Source organism: Gossypium hirsutum, chromosome D09, assembly GCF_007990345.1.
Source record: "Gossypium hirsutum isolate 1008001.06 chromosome D09, Gossypium_hirsutum_v2.1, whole genome shotgun sequence".
NCBI lineage: Eukaryota > Viridiplantae > Streptophyta > Magnoliopsida > Malvales > Malvaceae > Gossypium > Gossypium hirsutum.
The window spans coordinates 45123585-45142458 of NC_053445.1; the positions used below are offsets into that span (position 1 = coordinate 45123585).

At 33.7% G+C, this 18874-nt stretch overlaps 1 protein-coding gene across 2 annotated transcripts; it reads right to left on the reverse strand.

Annotated features, from left to right (window-relative positions):
- Positions 1-10084: 10084 nt before the first annotated feature.
- Positions 10085-18834, reverse strand: LOC107891137 (ethylene-insensitive protein 2). 2 transcript variants are annotated; one of them, XM_016815816.2, is made up of 8 exons: positions 18476-18834; positions 16839-17683; positions 16211-16297; positions 15957-16067; positions 15667-15879; positions 14453-14638; positions 11643-14336; positions 10085-11312 (listed from the first exon to the last, which is right to left on the reverse strand). In XM_016815816.2, the coding sequence occupies exons 2-8, from the start codon at positions 17085-17087 to the stop codon at positions 10926-10928; spliced, it is 3927 nt and encodes a 1308-aa protein (XP_016671305.1). In that variant the 5' UTR covers positions 17088-17683; positions 18476-18834; the 3' UTR covers positions 10085-10925. The 2 variants fall into 2 exon arrangements, with proteins under 2 accessions (XP_016671305.1, XP_016671306.1); XM_016815817.2 differs by lacking the exon at positions 15667-15879 and having other exon boundaries at positions 18476-18787.
- Positions 18835-18874: the final 40 nt, after the last annotated feature.

Consider the following 18874-nt stretch of genomic DNA (forward strand, 5'->3'; position numbering starts at 1 on the left):
ATAATATTCATTACCAAATAGCATTCAATTCAATTAAAGTTATACAAAATATAGTTCATACGAACTTACCAGGCTAAATTGCAGAAATACCAAAATTCGGGGACATTTTGAAAAATTTCTATTTTTCTCGAATTTCCACCCAATATTGATCTAAATTAATATTTCATTCAATTTAGTAATTTAAATAATAAAACAATTCATTTCATGCAATTTGGTCTTTTTTGACATTTTTCTAAAATTGCCCCTAAAGTTTTACTTTTATTCAATTTAGTCCTCGAGCCCAAATCCTGCAAATTAACCATTTGAAATGCAAATCCATGCTAGCATAATATTCATAAATTTATTTTCCTCCTCCTCCTCTGCATTCCACATCCTTAATTTACATAACATGCTTATAAGTAACATTATCTATAATTTCACTATTTTCTTGTAAATTTATTCAAAGCTGTCCATTTGAATCATAGTCACTAAATCATTTATATCTTGAGCTACAGAAATCCAAATTAAGATCTGTTAATTTTCCCTGAAACTAGACTCACATATCTTCTTGCGATAAAATTTTCAGAATTTTTGGTTCAGCCATATAGTACAGTTTATTCTTTAAAGTTTCCCCTATTTTGCTGTCTGACAGTTCCGACCACTCTTCACTAAAAATGAATTATCTAATTGTAAAGAATTTGGATGATGTTTCCGTTTATTTAATTTGAAAATAGATTCATTAAGGATTCTAATCATATAAATTATAACTCATAATTATTTTTATTCAATTTCTTATGATTTTCCAAATTCAGAACAGGGGAACCCGAAATCATTCTGACATTGTCTCACAAAAGTTATTATATCTCATGATTTACAATTCTATTACTTACACCGTTTATTATATGAGAAACTAGACTCAATAATATTTAATTTCATATTTTATTTATCTTCTAATTCAATTCCCACAATTTTTGGTGATTTTTCAAAGTTAACCTACTGCTGCTGTCCAAACTGTTTTAGTGTAAAATATTGATTACTAAGTTTATAACACTCTTATTTTCTTTCTCTACACTATTTCTCATCACTTTCTCTTATTTTCTCTTCACTAACATACCAAGAACATAAAACTTTATATAATAAAACTCTACCTTAACATCAATTTCATACCTTTTCAATAATATCAAACTCAAAAATATATTGAAATCTTGATGTTCTTACCTTGCTCAATTGATTTCAATCTTTAACTTGATTTTCTTTCTCCTCCAGCTTCTATTTCTTGAATCTAGCTTGATATTCTAGCTCCCCATAGTCTCATTGTTATCTTTCTCTCTTGATGGATATGGAAATTTTTTTGATTTCTAAGTGAAAATGGTGAATTTTTTATAAAAGGACCAAATTGTAAAGAAAAGAAAGTTTCTTTCTTTCTTTCCTCTTCATACGTTGGTTGCATGGGGATGAAGATGATAATTCCTCATCTTTCCTTTCATATATATACTAAATAGAATAATAATAAATTAATAAAATATCATTTAAAATTCATATTAAAATATTAATAAACTAATATTTATTTAATTAATTAATCTAAAATATCACCAACATCATCATTTCCTTCTAGATTTCTCTCTCTTCTAATTGACCATTTTGCCCTTCATAATCTTTTAAAATTCCATCATTGAGTCACACTTAATTTGGTAAAATTACGATTTAGTACCTCATAATTTTTATCTTATTCAATTTGGTCCTAATTCATCCATTTTCCTTAGTTTCTATATCATTCCACCCTTAAAATATTTACACCTTTGGTCTTTCAACTTTTTCATATTTACACTTTAACCCCTTAAATTTTAAGTATTTACTCTTAGGCAACAATACTTTTCTCACTTTTGCGATTTAATCCTTCCTTGCATTAATATGTCATAATATACTTCTCAATGTTGACATAACTCAAAATTTCCCTTTTTGTTACTTTATTTCCTTATTTTACTATACCAAGGATAATATCTTACTGTAGAAATTTTCAAAATATTACATTTGTAGTCCCGAAACCACTGTTTCGACTAGGCCCAAATTCGGGCTATTACATATTGCCTGTAGTAGTTCGAAGCAACGTGTCTTAGGCAATATCTATGGTGTGTGCGCTGCCACAAGCTTCCCTCTCGATCAAATGCAGCTAGTATACCGGCGCCCCGATCTGAAATAACACAGATATCAGGTTGGGGGCACACATGCCTCCTTAACCTAGAGAGAAAGAAATCCCAGTCATCAGACGACTCCCCTGGTGTTATTGCAAATGCAATTGGAAGAATTCTCCCACCGCCGTCTTGTGCCACTGCAATCAATAGCCGATGAGTATACCTACCGAACATGAAGGTACCGTCAATTTGTACCAACGGCTTGCAGTATGGAAATGAATCTCGGCATTGCTTAAAGGTCCAAAATAGGCGTTTGAACACTTGACATCCACATAGCAATCGACCGTTGTAGTACGCATGTTCCGTTTCAAGGTCTGTGATGGAACCTGGGATGTATCTCTCTAGCACCTGACACCACTGCCATATTTAATTATATGAGGCGTCCCATCCACTATGCATCTTCTCCAACGCCTTTTGCTTAGCTATCCAAGCCTTGCGGTAAGAGGGCGTGTACCCCATTTGGCTACGAATATTGGCAATTATCACCGACACTGAAGTCCTAGGATATGCTTTTATCGTGGGCAGTATCAAGCTAGCCAACATAGCTGAATCCATTTTGGGATAATCTTGTGAAACACCTACAGAGGGAGTACATTAAATAATGCAACATTGCAAAATAAAATTATTATTCAGATACATTCAATACTGTACCTGCAGCACATGTATGTGGACCTTTGTACTTTTTTATCTCCCACAACCCTGTCTTTTTCCTTAACGAGGCGATGATTTTCCATGAACATGTGTCGTCTTGCACCACACACTTCGCCTTAAACTTATCAGATTTTTATTTAACGACGTGGTAATTAACGCCGTTTTTGATGCTATGCTATTTCAAAGCACCAATAAAACTATCCTTGTTGGTAAACTAATTACCAACTTCAAGTTCACCGAAATCTACCTACGATCGCGCAACCGGTGTGGTAGATCTGGAAACTCTAACGCATCATCTGCTGACAGATCGACATTATGCATGTGGGCTGGAGGTGAGTATGCTCTGAATCGTGAATTTTCTTCACCATCTGAACTCCTTTCACTATCTTCACCTTCTGTTGGAATAGGCTCCGGTTCAGAAAATAATCCTACCTCTGCACCATCTGGCCTGGGCTCTCGAGGTGGATCTACATCGGAGTCATATTCTAACCCACAATCATCTGCAGCGTACGACGTCCCCTCACCGGTTGACGTTGTAGGTAGTACGTCATCCCTTCTTCTGGGCATTTGATAACGTCCCCAATTGGATGTAGATTGCCATCCACTAGAACTTGATGTTGTTCCCCAGTACGTATTTCCAGCATCAAACGTCGAGCCACCGACGTACATGTCCCATCCACCGACAGAGTGTCTTGCGGGGGATGTGCATTCGACACCGCTACCGAACATGGGCTGTTCCGTATTTTGTAACCCGCTAACCGAGTGTCAGCCAGGGGTCGTGTATACATCTCGAACACCGGACAGAAGTACATCAGTTGGCGACGTAAATTGTACATATAACTCAATATAAGTTGTTCCGCTAGCAAGATGAGTCTGCACCATTGCCTCCAAGCTACGAGCACCTTTTATATCGAACGAGTCATATGGCACCGGATCAACACAAGAACAAAATCGATACGTGATTGACAGAACTTTCATTGGCGTCGTTCCGAAGATTTTACGCCTAATTCTTTTACGAAGTTCTGTCAAATCTATGTTCTGGTTAAATGACAGTCGCACCGTATTCTCCGACAAAAAAACAACACCATTCTCTGTGTGGCAAACCTCACAATCGTAGTAAATAACAGCACTAATACGTTCACTCATTTTGAAATTCTAACTTTCTTAGTCTCTCTAAATTGTTTCTGCTATGACTTATGCATTCTAAGAACATTTTCTGCCTAATTTATAGCCTCAGCCCAAACTTGCTACTGTAGTAAAATCGCGTCCACGAGGGCGCGATTTCACAATTTCTTCTCAAATAGCATCCTGGTAGAAGCGATTTTATACTATTTGCTCAGAAACGTGAAAAAAAAATTATTTCTTACATGACCTACTGTAGCAAAATCGCATCCACGAGGTCGCGATTTCACAATTTCTTCTCAAATAGCATCCTAGTATAGGCGATTTTATACTATTTGCTCAGAAACGTCAAAAAAAATTATTTCTGACATGACCTACTGTAGCAAAATCGCGTCCACGAGGGCGCGATTTCACAATTTCTTCTCAAAGTGCATCCTGGTAGAATCGATTTTATACTATTTGACCAAAAACATCAACTCGAAATAATTTATTTCGGGACCTAAAAACCCTAAAAAGCCTGAACCATAAACCCTAAAAGCCAAAAAACCAAACGTGAAAAAACCGTCAAAATCGCGTCCCCAAGAACGCGCTACGTGGCAGGACATCGCGTCCACGTCAGTGCGACCTGCTGACATGGACGCGATGTCCTGACACGTACCTTGACATCGCGCTGACGTGGACGCGATTTCCCGGAGAATGGTCCATTCCGTTAAATAATCAAAAAATCGGCCCATTTCGATAAATTTTGAAAAAAACGGCTTTTTTTGGTAATTTGCCCCATTTTAAAGAAAAATATATATATTGAAGTTTGAGTTTTAAGTGAGATCAATTGTAATTTCTCTAAATTTTCTTGAGATTCGATTCTATTATGGTTTCTTTGAGAAAAGTAACGCCAATCGAGTTTCATCTTCCATATTTTGGTATACGAATATCGAAGCATTGTGTTAACCTTAGAGGACGACGTCTATTACACGATTACACTGATTAGGACGAATTTGTTTTTAAGACAATAGGTTTATCGTGACGCAATAAATTTCTAATTTCTTAATTCGTTATTTATTTTTTAGTCAGTGCTAATAGATTTGTTTTGTAGTAACTTATTTTCCAACACTATGTGATTGGAAATTAGATTTTAGAATTTAGAAATTTTTAGGTATGTAAAATAATAGAGAATGCAGAGAGGAATGCTTAGGTTTTATTTATTTATTTATAAAAAATTAAGAAATTGGATGAGTTATTTATAGGTTTTAGAATTAGGTTTTGTTAAGTTTTAAAGAAAACCTCTACACTCATAAGTGCTGAGATCAATTTAAAATATTTTATTTTGTCTTCAGATAATCGATTATATAGATTACAATCTATGTTTTAAAATTTGTTACACAATTCACCATCTATGAGTATCAAGTTTCATTTAAACAGTATCCACAACCTTAGAAAAATAATAATATGGTCATAGTTTAAAATTTTAAATGTTTTATATTGAACTCAACACCAATTAGTGGCTTAAAATCAAATACTTTACTTGACACTCATCTTTGTCAGAGTACCCTTTCAAAAAGTAATTACGAGGAATAAGTTTTTCCTAAACATAAATACTTAACTACAAAAATCATGTTTTATCCTATGATAAGCGAAAATTTTGGATTTCATAAATAACGTTTAAAAGATGACAATTTTATATGTTCCTTCCTATTACCTCTTTTTGATTCTTATATTGACAATAATACCAATATCAATTGATCAGTTGGTATTATATTTATAAAATTAATTTTATAGATAAATATATTGATAAAGTTTATAATTATAATGATAAGAAATATTCAAAACTTAGGTATTAAATTTATTTTTAGTTAAAAATTTAAATTTATCTAGTTTTTTCTTATAAAAATATATTTTAATTGTATCTCTTAAATTGAAATTATAGTGATATCTTATATAAATTCATTTCAATTTCTAAATTAGAATTTGTATATTAGTTTCAATAAGGAAAATTAAAAAAGATATAAAGTAAATTTGTGTAACAAAAAAGAGTTTGATTCGAGACCTGACATCCCACCTAACCTACCAGGCGGGCCCTTAGCCTTGGAGCATGGTGCACACACATTCATCATTCTCCAAAGGCTGAGGACCAAGGGTTCATACCTGAATCAATAATGTGAACCTCTTATCTGTGTTTTCACATTTCCCTCTTATCCCAATTACACCTCAACTCAATTGCAAGCATTAAGATCTTGGGATTTTTCAATAAACACGTCATTTGTTCTATTTTTAAATGATAGCAGAAAATGAAAAATTAACCCTTTTTTTTAACTCAGTCACAATTATTTCAAAATGTTACAAATTAACATTTTTAACATTAAATTTTATATTTGTTTACACTTTTACTTTTTAAATTAATTCTCACTTTTATATTAAAAAACAATTTATTAGCAAATATATAATACAGGACCAATCATATAATTTTATCTAATGAGCAAATTAATTAAAATTACAAATAATACATATTGTCCTTTTTAAAGTAGGAAGATGTATACTAAATTTTAGCTATGTTGCTACTGTTGTTGTAACAATTTAGAAGATATTAGTTCAAATGCATTTAAATATAAAATATCCTTTAATTTAAAAATTTGGAGTTATAACCTAATTTAAGATTGTATCAAAAATATTCTTAAACTTAACCAGATTTGTCCACAAGACAAGTCAGGTTGAGTAGCAACCAAGTTCCAAAAACAAAAAATTCAAATCTTAGCTATTTTTAGTCGGTCATACTCAATTCATCAACATGTTTTCTTCATAAAATATTAAAATATATTTTATATCAATATTTACATATTTTACAATTAAATTTATATTCAACTAACCACTGCATGAACAGATTTACACTCAATCGAACTAATATTAAATGCGTCATGTTTATAATAATCATGCAGACTATGTATTATTGGATGAACTAAATAAAAAATGGATGAAAATTTTAAATAATATAATAAAATAAAATTACTTAATTAACAATTACCTTACTTTTAAAAGAATAATGTTTATTGCGATTCAATTGGCGGGCATTGTTGCCAATGTAAGAGGACGTGAGTTCAAGTATGCTAAAGCACAAGGGAAGGGCTATGAGTAGTTTTAGACATTATGTAAAAAAACAGATATGATCAGAACTTATAATAAAATTGTTAAAAAAAATGTTTATTAATATAAGAATAAAATATGCAAATGGTTTTATTTAAAAAAAAAACAACAGATAAATAATGCAAAGGAGGATAAGAAAAATAAAGGAGTTTTTTTATTATTTTAAATCAAATTACTTACGTACCCATACTAATATATTTTTTTTTTCTTAATTAAGTTATGTCCGATTAATTCATAACATCAATTCAATTAAGAGTTATTAATAATATATTTAAGTAAATATACTAGTTAAAGATTTTTAAAGTATATATATATATATATATATATATATAAGATCTATGAATAACCCAAGTATTACACATTTTGATGAATTTAACTGGAAAAATATATTTTATATTAATATATTTTATTATTAAACTTAAACAAAAATATTTTTTATTATTAAATTAAAATTTGAGCAAAATTAATTTAAATTTGGGAATAACTTAAATTAAAATCATCCTAAAAAATATGGATTTTAGGTACCAATAAAATAGCACCACACCATCAAATTTTAAAGACATATAACTAGTACTATACACTCATATATAAGACATTTTATTTAACTTAATTTAACTTTAATTAAATTACATAAAAATAATTAAATAATTAAATAATTAAAAGAAGAGGTAAAATAAAAAAAAAGTTGAAAATAAAGAAAAAAACAAAACCAACAATTAAAAATTAAAAAAAAAACTAAAAACTTCAGTAGGAAATTGAAAAGTTATAGCCACCACTAATTGTATTATCAAACTATGTTATTTGATTTAAAATAAAAAACAATTTAAAATGGAAAAAGAAAAAAATTAATTACTAGAAATTAATTTTAAAAAATTTGGTTGCATACAAATAAAAAATATTAATTTAGAAAAAAAAAATAAAAATGATTAAAAAATATAAAATACGAAAATATATTTGTTTATTATTTAAAAAATAATTCAATTAAAGTTAAATAAGTTGAAAAAGATAATATGTATAAATGAGTGTATAATAATATTTTATTATTTTTAAAAATAGACGATGTGGCAATATTTTAATGGTGCCTAAAAATTATAGTTTTGAGAATGCTTAATATAACATTTGGTACCTGAACTTGACACTTTTTCTTAATTTGGTACCTAAACTTCTTTTGGGTCCAATTTGGTACCCGAAGTTGGCATTTTTTTTCTATCTTGGCACCTAAGCTTTTTTTTTAGGTTCAATTTGGCACCTAAATTTATTAAATATTATAAAAATTACGCAAAATATTAACGGTGATAAAAATTTTTTGGTTATGCTACAAAAATATTGTCAGTATTAGAGGAAATTCATGTTAAAAAAATACGTATTGAGTTATGATTAACCAATTAATATTAAATAAGAAAAAATATTTTTAAAACCCCAAATTAAAAGCAATTCATTATTTTTAACTAATAAAATAATTAATTAAATACATAAGACTATAAGTAATTGAACATATAAAATATAAAAGAAATATCATATCATCTGTCATATATCAGTCATACATTGATTATTTTTGTTACCTCAAAAAAAATATTTTTAGTAAGAGTAATTTGTAAAACATTTGGCAAGTACCAAATGAAACAAAAAAAAAATTAAGTAGCAAATTAAGAAAAAGTGACAAGTTTGGGTACCAAATTGGAAAAAAAAATAAAGTACCAAATTAAAAAATATTAAGTTCAAGTACTAAATATTATATTATGCCCTTTTAAAATAATCATAATATAAAATTATCCCATTTTAAGTTTATAATATTTTATTGTAAACCGAACCTATACTTGTCCGACATTTGGACAAGTTGATATAGTAATATGAGATAAAAAAAAAATGAAGGCTGCGAAATGATAAGTAATGAAAACATAGCTGTCGTATGCTATTGAACGTATTTTCTATGCAACTTAAAAATGCGGTAGGTTTGGAAGTTGTGGTTCATGCGACTACGGAGTAGCTACCTCTTCATCTGTTACATCACTGGTAGTTGTTTCCTTCTTTAGTTTCACACTGCATCGGGTTTTTTATTTGAACCATTAACAGCCAGAGTAGGTCTATTTAGGAGTTATCTTTTTAGAATCTGATGCATATTTTTTTGTGTCAAAGGTTAATGCATGGTTAAATCATTATAGAATTTATGTTTTTGATTATTAGAAAAATAAAAATCTATAAAGTAAAATAGAGAGGACATCAATATTCATAAGAGTCGAGCTTAAAGATATCAATATTAACGAGGCATTTAATGCCTATAGAGTCAACCAACTCATTTAACATTAGCTACTCACATACATTAATATAAAAGTTCTCTCCTATAAACATCTACTTATCTTCTTTTATTTTCATCAAAAATCATTTTTTTGAAAACTCTCAAATTCTCCCTCCCATTTTAAAATTTCATTAAGGTCATAAACATCATATTGAGATTATTAAATGATTTCAATTATTTATCATTGTGTTGACATCAATCCTAAGTTGGTGTCGAGTTAATTTATGACGCCATCTCAATCAACAATAGAAATAATAAAATGTGCATAATAAAGTTGACATGTATAAAAATATGTTAAGTAATAAATTTAATGTTTTGCTATCCAGATTGTCATGAATTCATATCATCATAAGCATATTTTCATTGGTTTTTTAAAATAAAAATAAAAATACCTTCAAATAATATAATTTATTTTAAATACGAAAGAGACATTAAAGTAATATTAGTAACAAAATTAAAACCTAATTGATAGATAAAGCAACTCAATAAACTGCTTTATAAATAAGATAGATAGTTAACCACCATTTCTTTTAACATTCAGTTAGATGGTTCGCAGGATTCTCATCACGTTACTATGTATTTTATTATTTATATACTTACGGGTTTAATCAATGGGATAAGAGGTAAAAAACTAAAAGTGAAGGTGGGTGCTTCGTCTTGTTCATATAATTTCCATTCAGAATTCAAGGGAAAACTTGGAAGTTACGAATAACACAGAAAATAATATGAAGCTAATATTTTGCAGAAATAATCAAATATTAAGCAAAAACCAAAACCCAAAATATTGCTAGTGTTTATACAAACCCAATCTATGAGCAACTCTCTAAACCTCGGACGGTTTCGCTTGTGTAGGTGGAGATGAAGCTGAAACTGAACCTGGTGGTGGCACAGGTGGCCCAAAGTATTGAGCAGGTCTCTCCCTTCGACCCTGAGCTCTACCAAGAAGGTAAAACGCAAGGGCTAGGATCAAGACCAGCAAGAGCAATGGAAATGATATCACTAAAACAAAACCCATCTAGATTTTAATGGTGAGGGCTAATATAATTATAATCTACTTTGAAATTGAATTAAGTTGCGAAGTTTAGAGACTAGTGAAAGATGATAAAAATTGTGGTTGCGGGCTATGTTTTAGTTTTAAGGTTAGTAATCATCCAAGTGTCTCCACAATAATTGAGCCCGATGTCATGGTCCCTTAATTTAGTCAATTTTATCTTCTAGGTAAACTTGAAAAAGAAAAAAACCCAAATTCCAAATTTCAGCCACAAAGTTTGCTATTATAGATAATTTCCAACTTTTGTTCTAAGCCCCTTTGTTTTTCTTTTCCTGAATCCTGTAATTACAGCATATCCAGTCAACTTTTTTATCCTAGGTATATATATCACATACATGGAAATTAGATATGCAGCGATGACTGTTAATACACACAGAGAGAGAATGGGGGTTGGTTTTGGGTTTTGACAGTACTGTGAGAAGTGAGCTACTGCATCATGAGCTGCCATTCAAAATCGAACAGCTCAACAAGCATAAATTGGGAGAGAGTGGAACGGAAGCTATGAGTTGTAAGAAGCCAACATTGGAGTTGTTGGAACCTTGCGTGATCCTGTTCCGTCATCGGTGCTGACTTGTTTGGTGGACAATCGGCGCTTGTAGCGTTTAAGTACGGATGCCAAGTTCTCTTTTCCCTTTGGAAAAGCCACATCACCAGCGGCAGTACCTGTTCGACCCTTCCGGCAAGATATAGCAATCTCCACATCCTTAATTATATCCAGGAGTGTAGATGCAGTCGTAATCTTACCCCTGCCAGGTTTTGAAGCTGGTGGCAAAAATCCATTTGAGACCAGAGGACTTAACCTCTGCTGGTATTCCACGGGAATTTGAAGGCAGAAGCATGGGGGCACCAGGGATCGATGCTTCGAAAAGGCAAGATCTATCACACCCTGTTATGAGAAATTGCCACAGTTAATAAATTATTTTATATTTATTAAATATTAAACTAATAGGAAAAGGCCCTCCCACTAGTGCTTCAAGCTCCAATGGAGGGGCAAGGGAGGGGAGCCCGGTAAAAATGAAGTGAATGGTGCAATAGGGGCATTTTTATGCCGCAATTGCACTTCACCTTTAAAAAGAAACAGTTGTGAAATAATAGCTTGAGAATAACACTCACTCCTTAACGCTCAACTGCTAGAGGAACAATGGTCACAATCAACAATAGTGTAGAAGGATGCATGCATTAACTATAGGAAAGGAAGAGACTACAGAAAATATACCTGGAGACGATTAAGCACATAAGTGTATTTTCCCCACAGCTCTGGTCGGCTTTCCATCAGCGAAAGATCAAGAATTCGGTGAATGCACCACACTCCAAAGCTTATTATCAGATCGGCTTTCCAAATACAGCCTTCTCCACAATTAGGAACTGATGAAATTGAAAAGCTGGCAAAACTTGCTCTGTCACTCTTTGGTGAAGAACCATACCTCTTTTCCGAAGACAGGTATTGAGGTTCTCCCATGTGAACAACCTGGTTCATCTCCCTGGCTTCAGCATCATAAAGAAACTTCTCCCTGGCTGCTACACGATCAATTAAATCTTCATCAGCTCCATCATTTTGTCGAAACAACCAGTCAGACCCATCTAATTTCAAGAGCTTTACTATACAACGTCGGAAAGATTGAAGAAGCTTGGACTCTAAATCCACACTAGAAGCAGTATCCTGAGTTAATGAGTTCAAACCACTTCCAAGTGCTTCACTGCCAGCAGTTTGTTGTTTCTCAGCTACACCAAACTGCTCAAAAGGCTGTCTGGACCAAAGGGATCCTGTATCTGGACTTGAGCTCAACTGTAGGGACAAAGGATCTCTGTAACCCTTTAATTGAGAAGTCTCATTGAAGGCCAATGGAACTCCGGCCCTTGATCCAGTATGTGGATACATGGATGTTTCAAATTTTGTACGACCAATTGCCGACCCATATCCAATGGAACTGTCCCACTGAGCACTCTTCTCAGACATGTACATATTCCGAAGAGGAACAGAGAGCCCAGATATGTCTGGTAAACTATGATACTTCTTTGAATTGACTGATAAGCCAGAATTACCATTAGTTCCAGAGTTGATGTCATAATAAGACCTTTCAGATTGTAATGGACTATTTCTAGAAACTGCAGCATTCTGAAACCCAGCAGCTTGAGCAGGAGTTATCCCATTTTGCAGTTTTTGCCCTAATGCAAAAGCTAGGGAGTCTCCGTAATTTGTAGGGGCCAGGCCAGAAGATTTTGATGCCGGTGATTCCATTTGACCATTCAAGCAATTAGAGTTTTTATCCTTAGCAATTCGATTGAGATAAGATGCAAGCTGATATCCATGCACTGTAGCTGGTTGATACTCCACCGCATCAGCAGATGGGGCAGCACGCAAACTAGAGTACCTCCTTTCGCTAGAATTGATATTGTGACTCGAATTTTGAACATAAGAATCCAATAACTGCATGTGATTCAACCACAAGGGGACAGATCCTCTTGAATACCCATACGGCGAATCAACACTATTTTGCACCTTAAGTTGCTTTGGAGATTCATACAGACTTGAATTAATAGCATCAGATCCTCTTGCTCCGACCAAAGGGAAATATCCACCATACTCCTTTCCACTAGTATCCACCTTTAATGGTTTTGAATCAACCCCTAATAATACATCTAATTTCTTTTTCTTAGCTTCTGGGGTTGGTTGCCCATGAAAATCATACAACTGGCCCCAAAATTCATCAAGAATGGCAGCTAATTGACGCCTTGCAGCACGACCTAACCCTGCTAGCCTAGAGAGACTTCCAGTTCCATTCCCACCATCATCGCTTTTCCCGCTGAGGCTCCTAAATGAAGGAGGGCCATCTGCTGTCAAAGAGGAAACACTTCCGGAAGGCAGTTTGGATGGCTCTTCTGGTTCCCAACTATCTCCATCATCATCATCTTTTTCAACCGACAAATCTCCCTCTACACTCACTGTTTTCTCCACAGTCTTCATTGATTCAATCCTCTGAGTCTTGGTGCTAGGTAAATCATCATCGACTACCTCATTAACTAAAGTGGGAGCTGACTCGATTATGGATGTTGATTCCTGGGTGTTACAAGCTGAGGGACTAGGATAAATACTATTAGAAGACTTCTCATTAACAGTAGTCAAATGTATTTCCCGGTCAGACTCCATAATTGTTTCAGGCAAATTCAGATCATAATTTGTAAAAGATAAATCTGAATGACTCCCAATAGATTTTTCTGGCGTTGATGATCTTTCCAGTACATGAGCAGATTCCTCTCCGTGATATCTAGTTTCACATAAATCATTTTCTACCCTCTCTATAGTTGCCTCAGAAAGAGTTCTGTTCAAATCCCAATTTAATGCACGAGCTTCACTTGGAGAACTTGCAGATTTCAAAGGAGTAGCCACTAGCCAGAGCATCAGAGAAAACGATGCACAAGCAGTAACAAGAAGAGCAATAAAAGGAACTGACAAGCTAATTCCAGCATTCAATCTCAAATTATCAACCCAATCACTATTTCCAAACATCATTTCTACCACAAAAACTATCTTTAAGCCCAGCATCCCCATGAATGTTACCAGAGCTAGGAACTCCACAACTGGAGAAATCTTATAAACACCCATAAGGGGTCTTGATGAGGCAATTCGAAACAAGGGGATCACCGAAGATGGAAGCAGAAGAGCCACCATAACCTGAGCAAAAATTAGCAACTGATATATCCCTTCAGCTCCAGAAGTCCCCACGCAATAAAGGGCTGGGACCATTGCTATAATTCTGATGGTTGCACGATGAAGCCAACCTGGTAAATCAAGCCTGAGGAAATCATGCAAAACAACTTGCCCACCAAGATTCCAGGCTGATGCAGTGATTTGATTAGATAAGAACATAACAACCAAAAAGATCAAGGGCACTATGCCATTCCTAAAAACCTGTTTCAATCATGTTTAAAAGGAACTTATTAACATCCACAGTTGAACTGTAGAGAAATACTTAAGCATGATTCTCTCAATAACTGTTAGCTTATTAGAAAAGAGGGGGAAAAAACCTGTTCCATTAGTGACATTGCATCCTGAAATGTAACCAAGACAAGGCCTGCACTATAGAAAACATTTGCAGCTGAATTCATCAGCACATAGTTTACCAGACAAATACCACTGAAGGCACACAAGATGGCAAAAAGATGGCTGTGACATGAGGCACTCTTGGAAATATTTGGTGGCCCCTGATGCTGCTGTGAACATGAAAGCAAAAGTTTGAGAAAACCGACAATGAATCAAATCAAAATGTCTAAGCTCCAAAAAAAGTGCAGAACCATAAAACAGAACCAGTGAATTTGCAAGCACAAAATACCCTATACTTGAGAATGACGCCATAAGTCTAACAACCCCGTCATGCATGAAAAAGACTAGTAAAGTAGAAAATATCCAAATAGACCTTGTGGGCAACAATCCACCTTCACAGTTTGCAGCCATGCCTCAAATACAAGGTAAGCAACATGATCTAGATAAAAGTGGATCGAAAGCAGGAAGAGAAAAAATCTCTTTGTGATACCAGTTACATTGAAATGCATGTAGTAGAAAAACAATTCATACATTCTAACATATTTCCATAAAACAAATTCAGATTAAATCAATAATGATAACAGCTAGGGGACTGAATTTATATTTTTCCGATAACAGAAAAATAAAGGTTAAAAATTTAAATAAAACATAAGAATGACAAGAAAATCAACTTGAATCTTTATAAAGTTAAGCCAAAATTAATTGTCCACTTATCATATATATTAGTATGATGTTGTTTCTCCTGAATATAATGCAAATGCCTACTAAAAGGTTATATGACTCTGGTCTGATAACTACTGAGGTCAATAGCAGTATTTTTACAGCATACATATATTGAAGTTAGATATGAACTTATCACTAAAATCATCATCTCTATGAAAATTAATACTTGACAAACTTGACTTCAGTTTAGCTGAAGAATAAAATAGAAAAAGAAACAAAGAGAAATATACAAACGTAACTTAAAAACATGCACAAATACCTTTGATTCAGAATGCAGGGACACAAAACTCACAAGGAAGTCATCCATGTGAAAAGATTCTAAAAAGGCTTCTAAAATCCCAAGTATAGTTAAAGAATATATCAAAATCTCAGTAAAAATAAGTTCCCAAAGAACATAGCATTGAAACCTAAAATAAGTGGTTCATACACAAAACTCATGTATGTCAGTGCATGTACATTGTCCAATAAGAGATACCTGAACAATAAAAGAATGCAAGTAAAAATTGTGAGGCATGATGCTAGCTCCAAGGAGACTCATCAGGGCAAATGCACTCTCCCCGCTCAACTTTGTGAGCATCCCAGTTGTGGAAAGAGAAATTTCTAGTTGACTGATGAGCACTCCGAAAACATAAGAAAGCAATATGAAACCTGCCGCATATATGCATAGGAAACTTGCCCTACAATGATCCTAAATATTGAAATTATATCAGATTGTTGGTGATGTTGCAAGAGAAATTGTACAACAAAAGAAGCAGTTCAGCTTACCAGGAGGGTGGCAAAAACTGGGAATAATACAGCATCAAGAGCAGCTAAAAAAACTCCAGTGGACAGATCCACCCCCAAGAGAAGATTAATCCCATGCGCAACACCCAAAACCTGGTAAAATAAGGACATTTGTTGTGAGAATAAAGTAAACATCATTATGTAAAGTGCAAATCACAAATTTTAGCAGTCTTAGTTCCAACATAATTCGGAAAAAGCATCTGGGCAGTATAGGAGCTGGTCAATAAGAAAATTACCATGGTAAGGTCCAAGACAACCATGGAAAGCTCTGCTTGAACTCCTAAGAATATACAAGTGGATTTGTCATACTCATCACTGCAAATCTATCATCACCAGAAAAAGAAAAGATCAATTGCACATCATGAAAGGAGCAAAGAGACATCCACAAACACACACACACATCGGATTGAGCACGTAATGATAGATTTATAAGCAAGCATCCATAGAAAAGGTTTCTAGCTAATATAGGTGGCAAACAATTAAATACGTGCATTGGTAAGTATAACTACATAATTTAGTTACTCTGTGTACACTTTTATATGTAGGCAGGCGAAAATAATACACTTTCAATGAAATTACGACATATAAGAGAAATAATTCCTCATGTTTTATAGCTAAAAGGAACCAACGTGAGTCTGCCTTCTAAATTTATTACTCTCCAATATTTTCTCATTTATAATTTGTCCCAGATTTTTTGCTTCAATCAGTGCTAAATACGAATAGTTGGGAAAAGCTCTATTTGGCTCTGTCTCTCTGTCCTCTCTCCGCAAGTGGTATATTGCATAAAACAATCATACAGCAAAAGACCAGGAAAAAAAGAAAATTTCTTGCAATAAACGCAAGCATGAAAAGAATGAACTATACCTGAGCAAGATCTCTCCCAGTCACTATACCAATTCGAGCAGACAGGTATTGAAACAAAATAGCAGCACAGTTAAAAAGAAGCATGGGGGCCACCAGATCAAAACCAAACCGTGCACCTCCTTCAACAGTTGCAACCCACTTTCCAGGGTCAACATATCCAATTGATATCAGAAGAACAGGTAAAACAGCAGGAAGCATCCGATTTAGAACACCTGGATGGTGGTTACCATTCCCAGTCTCAGCTTCCATGTTCTAAAGTAGAAACTTAGGCAATATACAAGTCACAGTGCAGTACAGAATCTAAATAATCCTTCAGAATAGCGAAAGAACCTCCAATTCCAAAAAGTTAAGCAATTACATGGTTGCCCATGTTGATTGAATCTCCTGAGAGATGATGCTACCCATCAGAATTCATTCAGCAGGGCATTAGCACATTCTTTTACTAAATATGATTGTCCAAGATAAAGCAAACTATCCAGCCTGTTTTCTCCAAGCTTGCTAACAGAGGAGTGTACATCTAACAATAACCCTGGCACAGCAGGACTAGCAGGCATCTAAAATTCACTATCCAAAATCAGTGTAACAGCAACTGCTAACAAGGAAAAATTACAGCCCCAACTGCAACCAGGAGATGCCAATCTACTTCTTGAATCCAATCCCCTGACACACCACTCTTGAGACGTATGTAGCTTCCTGGTCATCTCCCTGATACAAGTTGTTGATTCCTTTAATTCGTGCAGGACTTTACCAATAACTTGAGTTAGCATAAAATGATAGATATTCTCAGCCACGGTCCATAAGAAGAACAACAAAAATATCGAAAGAAATTCCTCCTTTGCAGGCACCTGTGAAGTAAAAATCCGACCAAATCAGTCAAACAGAGTAAACTACCATAGAAACGTTAGAAAATCAATACAGCACAAAGAAATCAAGTAATCAATCAACATTAAAAATGAAGGTCAACCAAAATGCAGTACAAGATCAAGACTAATCCATTTGCCACGTCTTCAAAACAAAATATGCTCCAAATCCAGAGATAAAATCCTCAGAGAGTCATATAGTGAACGTCATAAATTTCACCAACTGGGATGTTAAACTAGTTTATTCACATAAATAAGGGTAAGGTGAACTAATTCAGGCAGGCAAGCATTCATCGTTAGGAATCCACTTTCCAAAGTAAGTTTCACCATTAATGCTAAACAGTACTAGTAAAGATCAGCACACAAACCAAATAAAAGAAGAGGGAAAAAAATCTAATAACAGCTCCATCAAAAACCAAAAAGCTGCCCAATACGAAAAAATGCAAAAATAAAAATCTTAACTTAAAAACCCAGCTCAGATCTTCCTGAAACATCACAAAGCAAGCAAAATTTGAAAACCTCCCAGAAAAAAGGAAACCCAAAATGAGTTAAGCATCCACAAAGCTAAAAATGAATAAAATCAAGTTCCATAAATCTGATTCAGCTCAAGAACTAAAAATAAACAGAAATCCAGCTTGCACAATTCAAGGAAGATGAAACATAAAAAGTAACAAAACCCATAAAAAAGAAAACAAAAAGAGGCTAACGAAAACTAAATAAAACAAGATGTTTGATAAGGGCTTTTGGGCAAGTAAAAGGAAAATGCTTTGGTTTAACCTCAATGGTAAAGTTTATGAGAAGGGATTGATTTCTGGAGCTTATCTTTCTCTCTGCAATCTTGAGTTTGAGTTCCAACAAAGTAGATCTTGAAGAAGAGGCCTTTCTTTATGATTCTTTTTTCTTCACAGACAGAGGGAAAGATTAAAAAAAAGGAGAGCTTAGCTTTGAGAGAGAGAGAGAAAGATTGATCTTTTAAATATTATATATTTGAAAGGTGTGTGGGCTCTTTCCAAGTTATGCTGGAGACTGGAGAGAGAGAGAGGGGAAATATATAAATATACTAATGAAAAGGGAAAAGTCTTACTTTTGCTACTAATCAAAGCCAATAAAATGCAAGCAAAATAAAAGCCATTCACAGGGGATGCTTGTCTGTGTTGTGCTTATATATATATATAT

Coding starts and splice junctions, on each gene's coding strand:
- LOC107891137 (XM_016815816.2), bottom strand. CDS start 17,087: ATGGAAGCTGAGACTGGGAATGGTAACCACCATCCAGGTGTTCTAAAT. Junction 16,298..16,838: donor CTGGGAGAGATCTTGCTCAG/GTATAGTTCATT, acceptor TGGTGATGATAG/ATTTGCAGTGATGAGTATGA. Junction 15,880..15,956: donor CAGTTTTTGCCACCCTCCTG/GTAAGCTGAACT, acceptor TTCAATATTTAG/GATCATTGTAGGGCAAGTTT.